This window comes from Pelobates fuscus, chromosome 3 (genome assembly GCF_036172605.1).
Source record: "Pelobates fuscus isolate aPelFus1 chromosome 3, aPelFus1.pri, whole genome shotgun sequence".
NCBI lineage: Eukaryota > Metazoa > Chordata > Amphibia > Anura > Pelobatidae > Pelobates > Pelobates fuscus.
In genome coordinates this window covers 277,552,106-277,572,681 of record NC_086319.1, presented here as the reverse complement: position 1 = coordinate 277,572,681, position 20,576 = coordinate 277,552,106, and the positions used below count along the sequence as shown (strand labels likewise).

At 39.6% G+C, this 20,576-nt stretch overlaps 1 protein-coding gene across 1 annotated transcript in view; it reads left to right on the top strand.

Moving 5' to 3' along the window:
• Positions 1-20,576, top strand: part of PROM2 (prominin 2) — a 72,360-nt gene that overhangs the window by 11,080 nt on the left and 40,704 nt on the right. The window contains exons 4-5 of the mRNA XM_063445571.1: positions 5,566-5,686; positions 13,588-13,651. Coding sequence (XP_063301641.1) covers positions 5,566-5,686; positions 13,588-13,651 — 185 coding nt within the window. The remainder of the gene's footprint in view (positions 1-5,565; positions 5,687-13,587; positions 13,652-20,576) is intronic.

The window sequence follows — 20,576 nt, the reverse complement described above, 5'->3', positions numbered from 1 at the left end:
GACTGTAAACAATATGTACCCAACACCGAACATTGGAATTTCATACAAAAAAATCTAAACAAGATGAATTCAGTGCAATAGGGTATGATAGTGATTTGTGGAGATTTTAACCACATTTTCAACCCAGTCCTGGATACTACCTTACCACCCAGCAGCACTAGAGACCGCACACTCCGATATCACTGTAACTCTATGATTAAATTACTCAGATGTCTGGAGAATATTACACACAGGTGGTAGGGAAAACACTCTTTTCTCCGCTGTCCACAATACATACTCTAAAATAGATGGATTTCTTATGATGGGCTCATCACTTAATCAAGTGTTACTCTGTGACATTGAGCCGATAGTCTAGTCAGACCACGACCCGGGTACCTTAGAGTTATAATATGTTTTGCCATTACTTTACTTAAAATACCACACAAGACCTACAACAGCATACTATATGGCAATCCCACAAATCCGTTACATACAGCCTATTGATAAGACCTGCGTCCTATCTACACAAAAGCTCAAAAACTCAACTGCTGAGATGGCAAACTCAGCTGTATCACCTCACTGCACAACATCAACGAAAACCAACCTTAGAGTTGAGAACTCAAATAACAGATATCACTAAAAAGATACACCAATATGCATTAAATAAAGTGGACTATCAATTATGAAAATAAAAACCAACCCACTACTCCCAGGGTAACAAATAGTAGATATACAGGTAAAAAGAAATAGAAACAAAAATAATACTACAATAAAAAGACACAAATAATAGATATACACTTAGAATAATAAAAAAATATATATATACATTATTATTTTTAATATTCTACATGTATATCTATTGTCTTTTTATTGTAGCATTATTTTTGTTTCTATTTCTTCTTTGTTGCCAGTTCTTGTTCTTCTTAGTCCCCATTAGTTGGACTTTTTTAGACCTATTAAATGTTGTTTTAATACCGATTTTTGAACCATTCAGTATTCCATTTCCATTTGTTTTTTGCTGCATCCTCCAATTCTCATTCTTTGTGTATTTATCCACAGGGGTTAACCCCCAACTAGGAGGTTTTGCAACTACGAGATCCATCTTTCTTTTTTTCTTTTCTTTCTTGTGAACCACTCCTATTATAAACTCAATATATCCAAAACCCAAGCGCTGAGCTTAGCATTAAACCAAGATCTGGTGGACTACTTTAATGTATCATTCTCGTTTGATTGGAGAGAGGACCATCTTACCTTTTTTTGGAATCCATATTAACAAATCGCCATAGTCCTTATTCGACCTGAATTATGGTGAACATTTACAAGAGTTTATCCAAAAGCTCCAATCCTGGGAGGATGGGTATCTATTGTGGCATGGCCGCATGGCTGCTTTCAAAATGTCACTGCTTCCACAGTTCCAATAGTTCCAATATCTTATATGCACATTGCAAATCACTCTTGCTAAACAATACTAAATTAATTTACAGAAAGTAATCACTACATTTGTCTGGGCAGGCAAATGTGTTAGAGTGGCATCTGCAATACTCCAACTGCTGTTCTCAAAGGGAGGCCTAACTCTGCCAAATTTAAAACTATACTATAAAGCGGCAATAATAGTGACCTTAATAACAGCACATAAAATCGACAAGCTCCCCCAATGGGTAGAAATAAAGGCCTTTTGGTCTTGTAAGCCTGGGGTGCATCGTTTACTTTGGGTTCTTAAAGAGGCCAGACCACAAATGTAATCATTACTCAATAGTACCAAATTGACACTGCAAATGTGGGACCAATATCGTATATCCTTGTGCATAGAAGACCCCTACTCTCTAGCCACCCTAATTTATAGTTTGCATATAGTAAATTCCAAATTTAGATTATATCACATTTTCTATCCGCAAATGCACCAACATCCATCCGTTATTCCATATCACCGCTATGAAGGCCTTCCCTGACCTTTAAACCCAATTTTAACTATCACTCAGGGCCCTATTCTTATACCTGCAGCTTAAATCCGCCCTGCAGGTCACCTCATACGCACTAACGAATCCTACTCTGTCTATATGCGAAAACATGTGTCTTTAAGCTGATAAATAGAAAAAAACCCTCTTGACTATTTACAATACTCTAATACTCCAGCAAAATACAACTTCTCAAACATTTATTAGTGGCTGACACAGAGATCTTAATGCTACATTCACCAACAAGCAATGGTCTGAGGCGTTTATGGCGCACAAAGGCAATACTGCATGCGCATCACACATAGAAATTCTATGAAAATTACAATATTGATGGTACTATGTTCCAACTGGACTGGTGCCTATTTATCCAGGGACTTCGGACAAATGTTAGAGGTGTAATAAAGAGGTGGGCACTATGATCCATATCTGGTGGACTGTGGACATGCCCTACCATTCGGAGTTATTGCAACACAGTGAGAGACATAATTAACAAAACTCTTACGCCTGAGATGTGTTTATTATTTATGAGACTCAAACATTACCCCAAAATATTCCACATGTTGATATTCCAAACACTTATAGCTGCCAACACCCTGATAGCTTGAGGGTGGAAATCCACATCGATACCTGCCGAAGAAACATTGTTAAACCAAATCACAGTGAATTGTAATTATGAAGCTATGACACACACAGAGATTAGAACAGAAAATACCACTAAATGAGCAAGGGAAGTCTGGAAGCACTGCTGGGTGGATGGGAACACTTAGAATACATAACCTGCCGCGAAATGTCATATATAACAAGTTTGGGGGGGTTGTTATTACCAAAATTCTAATCGAATATCAATATGTAACTACAAATGTATCTGTCTAAACATATTCCAAACTGCCGACACACACGGCATGAGGTGGCATTACATGCATGGAGTTTTTTTCACTAGTGGTCAATTTACCTATGGATCTCACTGTACAGGGGGACTAACGCCTCACCTTGTCCATTATCCTTTAGCACTGCTTTCTTCAACAACATTCCCACGATGCCGTCCCAAACAAGATCACACTCAAACAAAGATAGCATTCACCAGATGTGATAAAGCACTAAATCCCACATGCAAATAAGTAAATTATTGTTAATGAGTTTTCTTCCCATTTCTTGTCGGTCCTTCCTCTATTCTCCTCTTCTGATGCACACGTACCCCAAGAATGTGGCAGTCTACTATCTACCACATTTGGGGGTCAAATACTTAATTGCAATAGCTGTGAGTCAATCCCAGCAATAGATCCAGCAGAAATCAATGTTTCCGCACATGATCCTGTCATTCTGATTTAGACAAACAAATATAGAGTTTGCCACTTTGACCCTGTCTTGTGCTGGGCACTCTGCAGTGATACCACACTATGCACACTAAAGGTGTAGATTAGTATATAATAATAATAATATAGCTGTGTTTGGCTTCTTAGTTATCACTATCCTGCCAAATATGTACATGATTGACTACAGTGTAAATGTAAAGATGGATGTATATAAGTCATGTATGGACTGTGCATGTTCTCCTCTACTATTCTTATGATTGTCTTGACTTGTAAAATCAATAAAAATTGTCAAATTGGAAAAACAAAAAGTGTAAGCTCACGTGCCGTCAAGGCAAAGCTCTTAGTGAGTCCTACACTAACAATTCACAGTGCTTCTCTCAGCTAAAAGGCAAGATATCTAATGAGACAGATAGAGGTATTGTCTGAACCCCTACATACTTATTAACCCTTAATAGGGAACACACAGGGTGGACGGCAGCACTGTAACATAGCTGTGTAATACAGAAGCAAATATAAATATACAAAACTTAAGCCCTGCGCTGAAACTTCCACTACTCCTGGATGGCAGCAATGGCTACAGTATTCATCCCCCAAATACATAGTATATAAACCAAAAAGAGTTACCTGCCTAACAGCAAAAGTAAGTACATTAACAATGATGGCAATCAATGTAGCATTATCCCAGGAATGCAGAGTGTGATGAATTCCGTGATACTGTATCATAAATGGTTACTTTCTATCACAGCAACAGATGGCTGTGACACACAAACTCATGTCAGTGTAAAAATAATTCATTACATAGTTTCTAAACAGCTTCATGTATAATGGGACATATTGCAAGGAGTGTATGAATAGTAATGTGCAAAATATAAGATATGATGAACGTGTTCAATTGTTTTTCTCTCTCTATACAACATTGCAGACTCCTCCCCTTTCTTCTTTATTTAATTATAATATGAGATATTTATATATATATAAATTTATATATATATGGCAGATCAATTAATTGGATGTATGAGTTGTATTCCTTAAACAGTACGGTGTAACATTTTGAGGACTAACTGGGAAGAGATGCACATTTCACAATTGTTTAATAAAATAAACCTTTCATCAAGTTTTGATAGGAAATAGATTTTTTTTTATTGGAATTTTTTAGAGAGATATACAGAAAATAAATTAGAAACTCATCCCTACGTTTAGTATACAACCAGATCTTTCAGTCATCCATGCACCTTTGATCAGACAGTTAAGTGACTACGGTTTTCCTTGCATCTGTGTAACAGAGAGTAACTGTCCGTTATCAAACACTGTCTGACCCAAGGTGTAAGTATATGGCTGAAGGATCCTGCCATATACTAAATGTAGAAATTAGGTTTTCTCCTTTATTTAACAAATAATCTATTTCTTTTCAAAACTTGGTGAAAGGTCTCTGCTGTTCTCCATGTCAGTCAATTCTTTGTCAGAGGTCTACAAGTGATTGACAAGTTATACATTGGCTAGCACTTCTGCTTAAGCAATATATATAGATGGAATTTTATGCTCACTAAAAGCAAGTATAACATATGTGTACCATGCCAGGTACACTTTAAATACCATGTTACACAAGTAGTGATGAAAATATGCAGAGTGTAATGAAATACATTTGAGGTATATGTAAGGGCGTATTCTCTAAAGTGCAAATTCAAATTGAATTTCAAAATCAAAATGTCCAAATAGCCAAACTGGAGACATTTTGTAAGTCTGCTGTACTTTCAGCTTAACTGTTGTGCTCTTACATTTGAAATTCACTCTGAATTCTCACTGAATAATCTTGGTAGTGTTTGTTTATTTTCCTCATGCACATTATTCCATTTAATAATAGTCTCTTCGGAATTATCAGGCAGCTTGAACTTTTTCAATACAAGTACTGATATATTTCACCCCCTTTGTCTCCTATTTAATAATCTTTGGAGCGTTCATTAATGTTTGACTTGTGCTGGGTCTGCCCCTGATCTGCCTCCTTCACAGTCTCAGGCAATCCTACAGGGAAGCATTGTGATTGGCGCAGAACAACACTTCTGATGATGTCAGCAGACAGCTTGCAGGTTTGATTCAGACAGGGCCAACAGCTTCAGGCTTGAATACAAGTAAGATTTTACTATATTTAGGGAGGTAAGATATGGCCAGGGGGGCTAGATGGTGGTTTTAACACTATAGGGTCAGAAATATGTTTGTGTTTCTGACCCTATAGTGCTCCTTTAAGTTAAGTTCACACTAGCAGATATTCTCCCATTTTCTGTGTACAATTTAGTAATCAAACATTTCCATATTTTTTTAAGTGCTGGTCTGGTGTGTTCCTTCTACCTCAATGAAAAAGTACAACAAGAGATGGGTCCAGGAATTCAAGAAATAAAACAGAGCATCCAGGACTTCCGCTATTCTATAAACAGCATCCCCCGGGTGAGTAAACATGGCAAACACAGGTCGTCCGGAAAAAAATAAATCACATATTTTTATATATACGTACTTATGGAGACTTTAGACTGTCACCTCTGACTTCAGCAAGGGTTTGGAAAGGCAGGACTTCCTTTCTCCCATCCCTTGGTAGTGACTGGAGAAAAGCAAAGTGTACTCTACTGCACTGACTTTTGGTTTTCTAACTGTTATGGACTATATTTCCCATAATGCTTAGTCAACCAACCTTGACTCCTTTACCACTATGTGCACATGCAAACACATGCAATATCCCATTGTGTTCCAATGCAAGGAAAAGTGGTATATAGCTAAAACCCCAAAACATGAAAGGTTTTGAGTTTCCAGGTCACAACCCACAATGTATCCAGAATGCATCCAAAGCAGCTTGAATGCAAAATGTTAACACAAAAAAGTGTTTCATTATGTTACCTTTAATAATCCATATATATTACTGGTGGCACATTTCACCCAAGGTATTCTTATCCCTTTGAAATGTCTTTAACCTTTCGTTTTTGTTTCAGTATAGCTGTTTGGGGTATAAGGGTTAATACTTAGGGAATGAATACAGAGAATGAAGATGTAGGGGATTTGCCTACACGCTTCATCGCTAATACGGGGAGACAGAACAATTCTCCTGGGAATGAGGTAAGAAATCAAAGCAAGGGACAAGCTGGAAATAGCAAGAGTTCAGCAAAGTGGTTACTTTGGAGGGAGATAAGGCACATCCAGCACTTATAAAGCACTAAAGGACATGAAGAGTGTACAGTAACTACCTTGAAGCTACATGGAGGAAGGTCACAGGGAATCTTGGGAATACTGCTAATGAGCTGTCCTGGAAACCTTTCAAATGATTAACTCTTAATAACCTGTGACAATTTCATTGACAGACTATATGTAGTTATGGAAGATATGTAAGGTAATCCAGCTGTCCTAAACTGAGTTACATTTATTTAAGCTGGGATTTCAACCATTACATGCTCTGGGCTTTTTCTTTTCGCTGACGATTCTCCCAGTACTAAATCCTGGCAGCTCTTTTTTTTATTATTATATAAAGCACCAAAACATTCTGCAGCGCTGAACAGCAGGAGGAATAACAAACATGTATATGCAACAAAACAAGTTGGACATGCAAGATCAGAGGTGTTCAGTGCCCTGCTCAAACAAGCTGGGGGAGTGGGGTAAAGTGACACAAGAGTTAAGGATACAATGTATTTCATGTAATGGATAGGTAGGAAGAGTTTACAATGAAGGATTAGTTTGTTAGCTATTAGCAGTTCCAGGAGAGAAGGTGGGATAGTGTGATGTAGGGAGGGAAACAGTTTAATTGATATGCCTTCTTGAAGAAGTAAGTTTCCAATGATTGCAATGGACACTGGGTAAGATTCTAATGGAGCAAGGAAGGGAGTACCAAAGGAACGGTGCAGCCCTAGCAAAGTCTTGAAGGCAAGAATCAGAAGTGTGAGTACGAACAAAGGTTAGTTGCAGGTAATCAGCAGAGTGCAGGGGCCTGGGTGGGACAGGAGCAGTGCTATGAATAGATTTGTAAGCGAAGACCAGAGGGTATGTGAGGACAGGAAGATGAGTCTTGCAGCAGCATTTATTATGGATACATATGGTATGGATATCTAGGGTATGGGGCATGTTGATATCAAAGGTCAACAGATGGTGGTCAGATGGAGGAAATGGAGAAATTAGAGGTGGTAAAGAGATTGATGAAGATGATATTAAGAGGGTTTCCAATTGTTTGAGTTGATTATTAGTCTATTGAATGAGGCCAAAAGAGAAAGAGAAGTCACATCTCCTCGGGGTATTGATTTGTATATTAAAGATGAGAGAAGGCTGGCCAGGGGTGGACGAGAAATTATAGCAACTCTTAAAGGGACGCTAAAGTCACCAGAACAACTATAGCTTATTGTATTTGTTCTGGTCAGTATAATCATTCCCTTCAAGCATTTTTCATGTAAGCACTGCCTTTTCATAGAAAAGGCAATGTTTACATTGCCCCCTAGGGACACCTCCAGTGGCCTCCTCAGATGGCTACTAGAGGTGCTTCCTGAGGCATTGCCGTTCAGCACCTCCAAGCTCTGCATGGAGACGCAGATTTTTTCTTATACAGCTGAATTGATTCAATGCATCTTTATGAGGAGGTGCTGATTGGCCAAGCCGCTACTATGGGAAAACATTGGATTGAATAAAATCAAAAATTCAAAGATGTCAGCAAGGAGGCAGATTGGGCACAGGACCAGCACCAGCAACCCGCATGGCGCTGGCAATAAGGTATGTTTTCATACCTTTTAAGGAAGTTAAGGAAGTGCAAGCCACCTAAATGGTGGTTTTAAGACTGTCTGGTCAGGAATACTTATTTGTGTTCCAGACCATATAGTGTTCCTTTAAAGCAGTGGGCTTAAATAGGCAGATAGTGTGAACTTTAAAATCATAATGTGCAAGAGAGCCAGAACATTATTTTTGTATTAATACATTACATTCTCTAGCCAATGGTGTATTGGAAAATAACCAAATCCTTCATCCATTCTAGGAATTGCTAGAAGTAACCAAATACATTGTGGTGGGTGAAAAACATTTCTTCTTGCAAGATTTGGAGTGTTAGAGCACTTTATTGCTATGTTTAGGAGTGTCACAGAATCAATTCCCCTTGAATAGGAGAGTCCGAGGACCTCATAATTAGTTTTAGACTTCCTGGATACACATGCAATTAAATCAGTGTATTAAATGTAGAAGTTAGGGAACTACAATGTTACCCTTCACTGTAAGAATGTCTAATGACACAGACTACTCAGTTGTGGGCACATGAACCATTTACAAGCTGTTAATGAAAACCAGAGGGTGAAATTTGACCATTAAGCATATTGAGTAGAGGATTCCCCCCAAAATTCAAGAAGAGGTCCATAAATCCAATAATGGCAACAATGGTATCAAGGGCTTTAAAGACATTTTAATGGGTGGAAGACTAGCAACATGTGGAAGTGGTCTAGGTGAAAGATTCCCCCTGTATCAATGATATAACATGGTTATAAAAGCCGACACTTAACTTTTCAGACTTTTTTATTATTACATTTATAAAAATCTAAAGTTTTATTCTGGATGTACTTCCAACTGAAGTAGTATGATTAGAATAGAACTTGGCTTAAACCCTGAACAACTTTAAAAGGTTACTCCAACCAAAAAACTGTGTTTTCATAAAATGCTAGTTTTGGTTGTACTAACCCATTCTGTGAGAGTCTCCCCTCTACTGATGTCACTTCCCCTTTCTGAATGCGGAGGAAGATCAAGAGAATGGACTGAGAGGAGGACAAGGGCAGCACAGAGAAGAGGCCATGCCGCCATTGTCTGTCTGTCTGTCAACAGCATGCAATTTTGCACAGAATTGATATTACCAAGCCTAGAATTTTGTTTTTGGGCTGGCTAATGATGCTCATGGAAGTGGAGTTACACAGTCAGTAACTGTGGGGTTAAACACAGATTTGTGCAGCATTGTGCTATGAAATACAGACTCCAGGCACAATGAGCACTTCAAATCACTGAAGTGGACTTGGTGTTTGGTGCAACCCTTTAATTTTGGGAATGTCCAATTTCAAGATGTATTTTAAATGCTGCTTCTTCCTTCTAAACATAGAATACACTTGGAATTTTTTAAATCACCTTCCAGATCATGCAAGACATATTATAAGTGCATCCTTAACCAATAGGAATACAAGTTCATAATAGAAAGAAGTGTTACAAATGAAAACACTTTAAATTAGTTCATAAGAAATAGCTAATGTGTGTATTTTAGCATAGCTGTGTGCATATTGGTCGCTGAAATTAAGGTCTTAATGTTATAGCCTGTGTAATTAATTCCTCTTCGCTAAACAAATCTCAGAAGCTTTGAAAAAAAAGTAGTGGGCTATAAAATCTGTAATTGGTTTCTCTTTTTGTTAGCTGTTGAAGTGTATTCTTTGTACTAAAGGGTATTGATTGCAGGCATTCAAAAATCTTTGCTTATTATTAAATGACATAGATGCTCAAAACAAATGAAAAATGTCACGCAATGGCAGTTCTTTATAGCAATTCACAGACAATATCAAGCAATTTCTTTTTCTTTGGACTAAAAGAACCATCTTGGGCAAAATATGTTAAACAAGAAAACATGCAATGATTCACTACATACATTTTATGAGCTGCTGGAGAATACTCTATTTAATCAAATCTGGCAATGTTTTTAACACAACAATTTGTCCCAGTTTAGCAATCATGTGACTGTACTCATTCATGCCAATAAATGTACAGTGAAGAGAAGAAGATGCATCCTCTTATTTAATTCTGCTAAGCTCTTATTTAACCACTTTGAGGCAGATTATTTCCATAAACCTTCCATAAACCTGTTGGAGTTCAAAGTACTCAAAAGAGCAATTCTCTGTTTGAGTCCCAGAGAGGTAAACATAGAATTGCAAAGCCCTTTTACAAGGTGATATGATTCCGTCTAACTAAAGTTTTGTTCTGATTGAAGGGGAAATGTCGCTTCTCTTGAATTTACACTAACTTGTGTTGACATTTTATTTCATGAGATGCTCTGTTTTTCATGAGACGCTCTGTTAAAGATGTATCACACGTATCACATATGTATCATAATGCAGCTTAGACTAAGCAAAGCCAGGGAAAATACTGTAAATGAAGAGGAGAAATAGAATCATTGTTTCCTTCCTCCTCTTCTCTGTATGCCTTGTCTATGCTGACTACCAGGTGCAAAGGATAGATGTTATAACAATGATTGACAGGATGCTAATATGGAGGCCCCCAGATACAGGATAAAAAGGTGTTGAACTCTGCAATGAGTTATATTTTTCACATCTCACAAGTACATATTTGTTAAATGTTGGGATAAGTAAACATAAATTGTGACAGAAAGTGACAGTTCTCCATTAAATAATTACTTCATTCAGATCACTAATACGTAATCGCAGTGACATACATGACAGAAAAAGGTGGCACATACCGTATATACTCGAGTATAAGCCGAGTTTTTCAGCACATTTTTTGCGCTGAAAAACCCCAATTCGGCATATACTCGAGTCACTGTCTGTATTATTTACATTGATGGATCTGCCATAATACAGACAATGGGGCTAGCAGCGAGCGCTTACCTCTCCTGCAGCTCCTGTCAGCTCCCTTCTCCTCCGCGCCGGTCCTTTCAGCACCTCGGTCAGTTCCCAGTGTAAGTCTCGCGAGAGCCGCGGGGTCATAGTGCGGCTCTCGCGAGACTTACAGTGTGAGCTGACAGGGGAGCTGACCGGACCGGCGCGGAGGAGAAGGGAGCAGACAGGAGCTGCAGGAGAGGTAAGTAAGAGCTCTGCCAGCCCCCTCCCACCCCCACTGCCAATGCCACTGGACCACCAGGGAGTGAATGCCCCCCTCCCTGCCATGTATCAAGCAGGGAGGGGGGGATGGAAAAAAAATTAATAATAAAATAATAATATTAAAAAAAATAATAATAATGAAAAAAATATAAAAATAAAAATAAAATAATAATAATAAAAAAAGATATTAAAAATTCCCACCTCCCACCAAGGCTCTGCATCACACACACACACACTGCACTCATACACACACACACACACCTTGCATTCATACACACACTGCACTCATACACACACTGCACTCTCATACACACACTGCACTCTCATACACACACTGCACTCTCATACACACACTGCACTCACATACACACACTGCACTCACATACACACACTGCACACACACACACACACTGCACACACACACTGCACACACACTGCACTCACACACGCTGCACTCACACACGCTGCACTCACACACGCTGCACTCACACACGCTGCACTCACACACACACACACTGCATTCATACACACACTGCACTCATACACACACACACTGAATTCATACACACACTGCACTCATACACACACTGCACTCATACACACACACACACACACACACTGCACTCATACACACACTGTGATCCTTGTTTGTAGATAGCACAGTCCTCGGGGTAAACAACAGGCACAGTCCTTTTAATTGCATATCAACCAGGCACTTTATTTGCAAATCCACAGAAGAGACAGCAGTAAATGAAATCATAAATATAACACAAATCCCTATAAACAAAAACCTAGCTCGTCTGAGCACTAACTAACATTAGGTTCCCTATCTCTCAGGGGTTAAACTAAACAAAACAATATTGGTTTCACCAACCTAATTCTTTGTCTGCTCTCAGCACTCCCAGTGCTCCAAGCCAGCCTTGACTGCTTCCCTTTCTGCACTCCCAGTGCTCCAAACCAGCCTTGACTGCTTCCTTCCGCACTCCTAGTGCTCCAAGCCAGCCTTGACTGCTTCCTTGACTGCACTCCCAGTGCCTAGTCTCCTTCACTCTCTCACTGGAGAGAACAGCCTCTCTCCTACCTGCTTTATTCGTTTATTCCCACTGCTACAGCTGATTATCTGCAGCTGAGCAGTGGGTTGGAGACAGTCCAATAAACCCTGGCCTGGATCTTCGTCTCCCAAGAAAACCACTAAACTGTTGAGTGGAGCATTGGCCCACCCTTCTCTCCAAATGCTCCACCCCAGGGGCCCATAACTAAACAAAGCTTTGTGTTGTGCAACACGCAAACTACATATACTCCCCCTGGGGTTAAATGGCTTTTCTGCCTTCACTTTATCACAACACACACACACACTGCATTCATTATATACAAACGCACTGCATTCATATACACACGCACTGCATTCATATACACACACACTGCATTAATTATATACACACACTGTAAATAAATATTCAATTAATATAATTTTTTTAGGATCTAATTTTATTTAGAAATTTACCAGTAGCTGCTGCATTTCCCACCTTAGTCTTATACTCGAGTCAATACGTTTTCCCAGTTTTTGGGGGTAAAATTAGGGGCCTCGGCTTATATTCGGGTCGGCTTATACTCGAGTATATACGGTATATCTTCTAGATAGAACAAACACTGTTAATTGAACATGAGGGAAGCACACCCGATGTGTTCCCTATTAATATATAATAAGTATATAGGGGTTTAGAAAAATACCCCTCTCTGTCTCATTACAGGTTTCTTTGCCTGAAGCTGAAGGAAGCAAAGTGAATTGATAGTGTAGGACCCACTTGAAAGGTTTTGCCTTGATGTGGCAGGTGGGCTTACATCTAACCGCCATTGGAGTTACTAAATAACCTCCATGCATAGGGATTGTGGGCACAGGTAACACCAGAAAACATATCTAGTTTAGAGGAAGGGAACCAATTCACAGCTTAGCAGTGTCCAGACTAGAGAACCAGGCAATGAACTGGTCCACTAACAAAATGTAATAAATTCAATGTTTTGCAGCGTGTGTGCATGTGTGTGTTTTCCCCATTGTACAGTATGTATGTAAGTAAAAAAAAATACATTTTGTTCAATGTGTATAAGAAGTTCACAGGGATCTGCAGTCATAACACTGTATGATGTAAACAAATGTATCACTCATATACACCCAGTGATAAAACACAGAGGAATGTGTATGATGGTATTACAGATCTCCCGATAATAACATTCACAATATTGTGTAATTATACTGCAGTAAATTTGTTTATTAATTAGGTTGCACAAATAAAAAAAAAAATTGGTTTTGATCTTGTTTTAAATAAGCTATCCAATTTCATAAGCACATGTTAATAAGTTATTAAGTCATGTAAAATTTCTTGGTTGTTGCAAGTCTATTATTCACACTCTCAGTCACTCCCTTGTAACAAAAATGTCACTCTTAAGCAATTCAAAATGTTGGATAGGGAAAACACATTGCAAATTAGAAGGATTTTTATTGATTGACGTTAACATTGTTTACTTTTTGTTCAGGCTCTTGAAAATGTGGTTTCTGAATTCTCTGTTCCCAAGCTAAAAGTCTTTGATGATTTACAGAGTAAGTAAAATATTATTTCATATAAATGGAAAACCAAATATGATAAATCTCCAGATTTACCGATGTACACTGTTACAAAAACAAAAACAAAAAAAAGCATTTTTAAAGGGACACTATAGTCACCTCAACAACTTTAGCTTAATGAAGCAGTTTTGGTGTATAGAACATGCCCCTGCAGCCTCACTGCCCAATCCTCTGCCATTTAGGAGTTAGATCCCTTTGTTTATAAACCCTAGTCACACCTCCGTGCATGTGACTTGCACAGCCTTCCATAACCACTTCCTGTAACGAGAGCCCTATTTAAGCTTTCTTTATTGCAAGTTCTGTTTAATTAAGATTGTCTTATCCCCTGCTATGTTAATAGCTTGCTAGACCCTACAAGAGCCTCCTGTATGTGATTAAAGTTCAATTTAGAGATTGAGATACAATTATTTAAGGTAAATTACATCTGTTTGAAAGTGAAACCAGTTTTTTTTTCATGCAGGCTCTGTCAATCATAGCCAGGGGAGGTGTGGCTAGGGCTGCATAAACAGAAACAGTGATTTAACTCCTAAATGACAGTGGATTGAGCAGTGAAATTGCAGGGGAATGATCTATACACTAAAACTGCTTTATTTAGCAAAAGTAATTTAGGTGACTATAGTGTTCCCTTAAAGAAATGCTATGTATCATATTAATAATAACAATTAACTGTAATTTGGTTATTTAACAGTTCTTATATATTGCTCTTATCCAGAGTGCTTTACAATTTATGCAAAAATAACATGGATGATAATACAAACAAGACACGCCAAAACAAAAGTAGAAAAGAACCATGCCCGCGAGCTTATAGTCTATACGGGAATTGTACATTGAGACAAAAGGTTGTGGGGAGAAAATACAATTGTGAAGTAACAGAAATGTATCCACAGTTGTGCCAATATAAGGAGTATTACTTTTAAGGAGTAATAATCAGTATACCGTACACAGTGAGTAGGATGAAGTTACTATGTATTGAATGTCAAAAAAACAGAACACAATGAGTGTACAGTAAGTAAAGTATAAAATACAGACCAAGTCTTGGGTTTATAAGAAACAAGAAGTCAGGTTGGACCCATGGCCAGAGACCTACAGAGAAGGGAAGGTGACATTGAAAAGAAAAATGTTTGTTGTAGAAGAGACTTAATTGGGTCATTTACCCGGAATCAGTTTGAATTTGTCTAAATGCCCAAAAGTTACCAAAAAAAAAGTAAGTCCACTCGTGAACAAACCAATGGTTTAGGTGAGGGTTTAGGTGAGTCATTAGAACTGTCGATTCTCTGGAATCTATTCCACTGAATAAATATTGAAATCACCTCTAACTTGTGTTAACCATTTTTTTTCCAAGAGGTGCTCTGTTTTAGCAAAGTATATCATAATCTAATTTAGACAAGGCAGTTGCATGGTATAGAGAGTGGTGACTTTTTAAATATTTTTTTTATCTTGTAAATACATATTTGTTAAATATAGGCATAACTAAACAAAATATTAAAAATCCTGAGAAGTGACAGTTCCCGTTTAAGGATTTCCAGTATTTTTAAATGTTGTGGTTTTCAAACTCTTTTCAACTCAAGCACAAAGACGAGTTGTTTCGCATCATCATTATTTTACTATTGCTCTGTTAGCAATCCATGAAGCATACATACATAGCAAAGATAAGGAGTGATGAAGGGAACTGGAAAGACTGCAACAAGAAAATAAATTTTAAGTAAAATATAACAGAGAATATTAAAGGAATAAAGAACAGAAGTACTAAATAAACATATAAATTAGTTTTGAATAATCATAAATAATGCATTTCACTTGTTATACCTTTATATTTCTTATTATAATATGGTGCTTTTATTATATTTTAATAAAAGTAGATAAAATGCAACAATGGTGGCATGATCAGCAAAAAAATTATTTTGGTTTCCATAGCAATTTCTCCACTTTGAAATCCTTCCTGAGAAAGAATAGGAAAAATAATTTATAGTAGGTCTAATCCAGGGGTGCCCAAAAGGTAGATCCCCAGTTGTTTTAATACTACAGCTTCCATGATGCTTTGCTATTTAACGGCATTCTAAAGGAATGCAATGCATCATGGGAGATGTAGTTCTACAACATCTGGGGATCTACCTTTTAGGCATCTTGGTCTAGTAATAGGTGTCAGTTGGACATCACCTGATATGGAGGTTTTAATTGTAAAATGAAATCATTATTGAAATTAAATATAACTATCATAAGTATTAGGATCAGTACATACATTGTACTGAAGCAGTGGGAAATGCAAGTCACATGGTATGATTAATTGTTTAAAAAATGGGTCGTTTAAGGGTGCTTTTGGGCATATATCCATATCTGAAGAACAAATTGGTAGAGTATATTAGTTTTTATAATGTGCAGAGCAGTCTGACTGGTTGTATACCTGCTTCTATGTTTATGAAAAAGTCAAACATCTTCCAGACTTGTTCTCAACTGTTGGTGAAGAATGTTCTGTTTTGATGGGTTCTATTAGTCATGAAAAAATGATTCACCTGCTATACTCATTTGTATTTTTTCAGGGTCCAAAACAATGGCTGTGCTATAGCTTGCTTAAAAGGTCAAACGTGAAACCTGCTTCTAAAGTAGTAAAAAGAGTCAAAGGATCTCTTGTGATACATTATTTTTAGTCTGGAAATATATATCAGTGACACTTAGGAGCATTAAAATTGTGCTTACCTTAAAAATATTGACTTGAGAGTGCTTTATCCATAAATAAAACAAGATGTGTCACTGTTGCTTTCACCCAGAAAGTCTTATTAAAACAGACAAAGGTATTTCTTGGATCTTTATCATACATATAACCTAACAAAAATAATTGGGCATTTTTCAAAGTGGGATTATAGAAGGAAGGTTTATGTAAAAGGGACTCTCATACTTAGCATAGTAGTGTTTATTTTTAAAACAGCAATTATTAAAGCTGATTTGCTGATATAATAAAAATGTGTTCCATTGCTGGGGTATAGGTAGTTGCACTGAAATCCAGGGAGTGTCCCTTATCTCACCCATAATTCTCTCTAAGCAGTCCTGGAAGCAAAGCATTCTGGGACAGGTCAGGGTTGATTTATCAAGGCAAAAACCGGTGCTATTATGGGACAATAATGACAAATCACCATGGACACCAATAGACATTACCTCAATAGGTAGAAGTTAGCACCCATGTTAGCTACAAGTTTTGCCATGTCTATAAATATTTATATTTACTTATGATTCAGGAAGTACAATGTATAGATTTAATTATTTTCTTGTCAAAACAATGCCTTGTTTTTTTTATTCATGCCTAAGACACATACGAAGCTTTGTTTTTTTTTTAGATCAGGTTCACAGCCAAATGAATTGGGTCTGGTGTATAATTCAAAAAAAAAAAAAAGTGTTCATTCCTTCTGGCAAGCACAAGCACACTGGGCTCTATAATTAATTAAATCTTGAAAGGGTGCTCCAGGCAATCAATTTCCTGGCATGCAAAATCTTGACAGCCTTGAAATAAATACCTAAGATCATTTTGAATGCTGGTCAATATGTAAAACATAGAACGGAAAAATTCATTTATGAGAAAATAATATATTGAATGAAAATCTTCAAGGTTAAACAGCTGCTTTTGGGGGTCAAAGAACTAAATAAAGAACAGTCACCATGGAAACCGTTACATGGCTCTCAGCAATTTGCACTTTGCACCCAAAGTGGCACCTTGTTTTGTTATACCTCCCCCATTAAATTTTACTTTTCTGTGTTTACTGTTGCCACTTTAACTACAGTTTTGTTTCGCTATTAGAGTTCATCTACTAAAACATGTAGGATAATCCAGCCAGATGTACTCTTTTAAAGCAACATGAATAACTTGACAATTATTTTTTAAACCAGAAAAGAAACATTTATAAACAAGTAAACAAAATATAGCAAGAAAAACGTTGAAATGTATGTAATTAATGCTTATAAACTTGGTTGGGGGGGGGGACATGGCCAGCGGAGCAACCGAACAGGCGCGTTTAACCCCTTAAGGACACATGACATGTGTGACATGTCATGATTCCCTTTTATTCCAGAAGTTTGGTCCTTAAGGGGTTAAGCAGAGCTCCTGCTACCTAGACAATATACATAGGTGAAAAACCCAAGAAAACGGCCCAAAAAAGAAGACAGCTTACACTCACTACCTCCATTAATGAGATGGGACGCAAAAATCGAAAATTAGCCCACTCGGAGGACCTTTACTAGCCCGACATCCGCAGGTCCTTCGATGGGCCGCGGCCGCAGGCCCAATCCAAGATGGCCCCCAGCAGACCACGAGGCTCCAGCACATCGGAGGAATCTGAAGGGGACGAAAGATCAGTGACCTCGCAGGCGGAAAGCGGAGTACACCACAGGGTAGACTCTGATGCCGACACATCCCCAGCCACCAAAGGGGACATTAAACGGCTGCTACTGGACCTCCGAGCAGTGTGGAAAGCTGACCTCGCGGGAGTGCAGGCAGAGGTCGGTGTCCTGACTCACCGCATCGGACAAGTGGAAACCCGAGAGGGGGAGTGAGACAACCGGCTAACAGAGACCCAAGCCCAGATACAAACCATGTCCCTGCAGATCCAGAGTCTGACTAGAACGGTCACAACACTAGAGACCAGGCACCGCAAGAGAAATGGGGTGCCAGAGACTGTGACCCCAGAAGCCCTGATGGACTTTGCCACCAAGGGGGTACAGGGAGACAACGGAGCACCGCCACTGATATCGGCATTCAGGGTTCGGAAGGCCCCCACTGCCCCTGCGGATGCACCACGAGATACCATTGTGGTGACACGAGACATCGCGGTCAAGACGACCGCGGAGAGCGAAGACGGTTCCAACCGGTTACCAGGAAACTGCGAGACCACAGCATCAAATACAAATGGGGAGCACCCGAAACCTTGGTAGTACCCCACGGCGAGTCAGTGCTGATCCTGTCCGCGGGAGAAGATCCAACGAAACTCCTCAGCGCGTTGCAGCTACCTCACGCGACACCGCAAGCGCGAAGAACAACTGAGGCAGAGAATGGCAGGTCCCTGGGACCGGGAAAGCTGGCCCGAGACAGAGCCCGAGACCCTCCATAGACTGGTATACCCGAGAGTCGAACAGCCCTCGATGACACATGTGTAGCCCTGCACACCAACAAGCTACTGCATGGACTGTGGGGGAATTATGGACTCTGCCCTGCTATCTGATTTAATGGGACTCGTGCAGCCTCAGTTCCCATCTCAGGCTGAATTATCTGCTATGAGTAATGTATGCCTACAAACGAGACTATTTAGCCATAGAGGCACCCCATCTAGGGTTTATCGTTTTACCGTTTTTTTTTTGTTTTGTTTTTAATTTGTAAGCATGCTTCCGGCCCTGGACAACGGGGGGCAAGATACGCATAGTGCTGTAACATAGTGACAACTTCCAAAGAGCATACCCCACAGAGCCCACTGCCCAGTACCAGGCTTAGGCCGACAACCACACCACTACTCAGACAGACTTATTACCCCAGACGAGGGCACTACCCACCCACTGACCTAATTGCAGAAAACTAGCAACATTCCACACATCACCCTACAGACGCTGACCCTAACAGGATAAATAAACCCTAGCTGCCCAAACACCAAATATCTTACTCTGGCCAGCAGGGGGGACACAAAGGCGGCTAGACGCCAACGCCTCCAAGAGACAACCCCAATAAACCTTACTCACATAGCTAGCAACGGGACCACAGTCTATTACCCAATGCACATCCCCTGGTTACTTCGGACCAGCTATACACCAGCCGCAGATGTCCCTTACCTTGACAACACATCCCACATCATCCACGGCGGGTCACTACGATGCCCAAACAAATCTGACTCTGGATCTGATAAACACAGGGCCAGATTAAGAGCCCAGTGGGCCTGGAGCTGACAATCATGAAGGGACTAATTACAGAATCTTATCTACCAAAAACACTAAAACAACCATACCTCCCAAGCGTCGTGTATCTGATGGAGATGGTGTTGGAGGGAAAGGATGCAGCTATACGAAAACACATACTCTATGCTAATCTCTTTCTAATTTATGCTTTCATCTTTCAAGTAAATCCATACCCCCTAATAGTAGTGCCCAGTGAAGCAGGAAGTCAATGGGCAGGGTACACTTGGGAGACTAGGGACACTTGTGGACATAAACATGGGGACACTGGGAGACATGGGGACACAGACATTTGGGGACACTGGGAGACATGGGGACACACACTGGGAGACATGGGGACACACACTGTGAGACATGGTGACACTGGGAGACATGGGGACTCTGAGTCACTATGGATACTGAGAGACATGGGAACACAGACACTGGGAGACTAGGGAAAACTGGTAGCCATGTGGACACTGAGCCACTAGGGACACTGGTTGGAGGACATGGGGACACTGGGAGACATGTCCCTAGTGTCTCCATGTCCCAATGTCTCAGTGTCTCCCAATGTCCCTATGTCTCACAGCGTCCCCATGTGTCTCAGCATCCCCATGTCTCACAGTGTCCCCTAGTGTCTCAGTGTCCCCATGTTTTCCAGTGTCCACAAGTGTCTCAGTGTCCCCAGTTCTCCCAGTGTCCCCTAGTGTCTGTGTCCCCATGTGTCCCCTAGTTTCTCAGTGTCCCCATGTCTCCCTGCTGCCTTTCCCCCCATCCCTCACTTACCCGAGCTGCTGTCTGGACTCTCTGTGCTGTGTAGCTGCTCCCCCACGGATCAGTAAGTAGTAGAGAGAGGCAGGGAAATGCTGTAACTTCCTATCCCTGCCTTTCTCCACACACAGTGACCCCTACTGGCCGGGGCTGGTATTGCAGAGTAATCTCCATTTATACTGAGAAAAATACCTGCATTTGTATTGCCGGTATTACTGCAATACCTGCA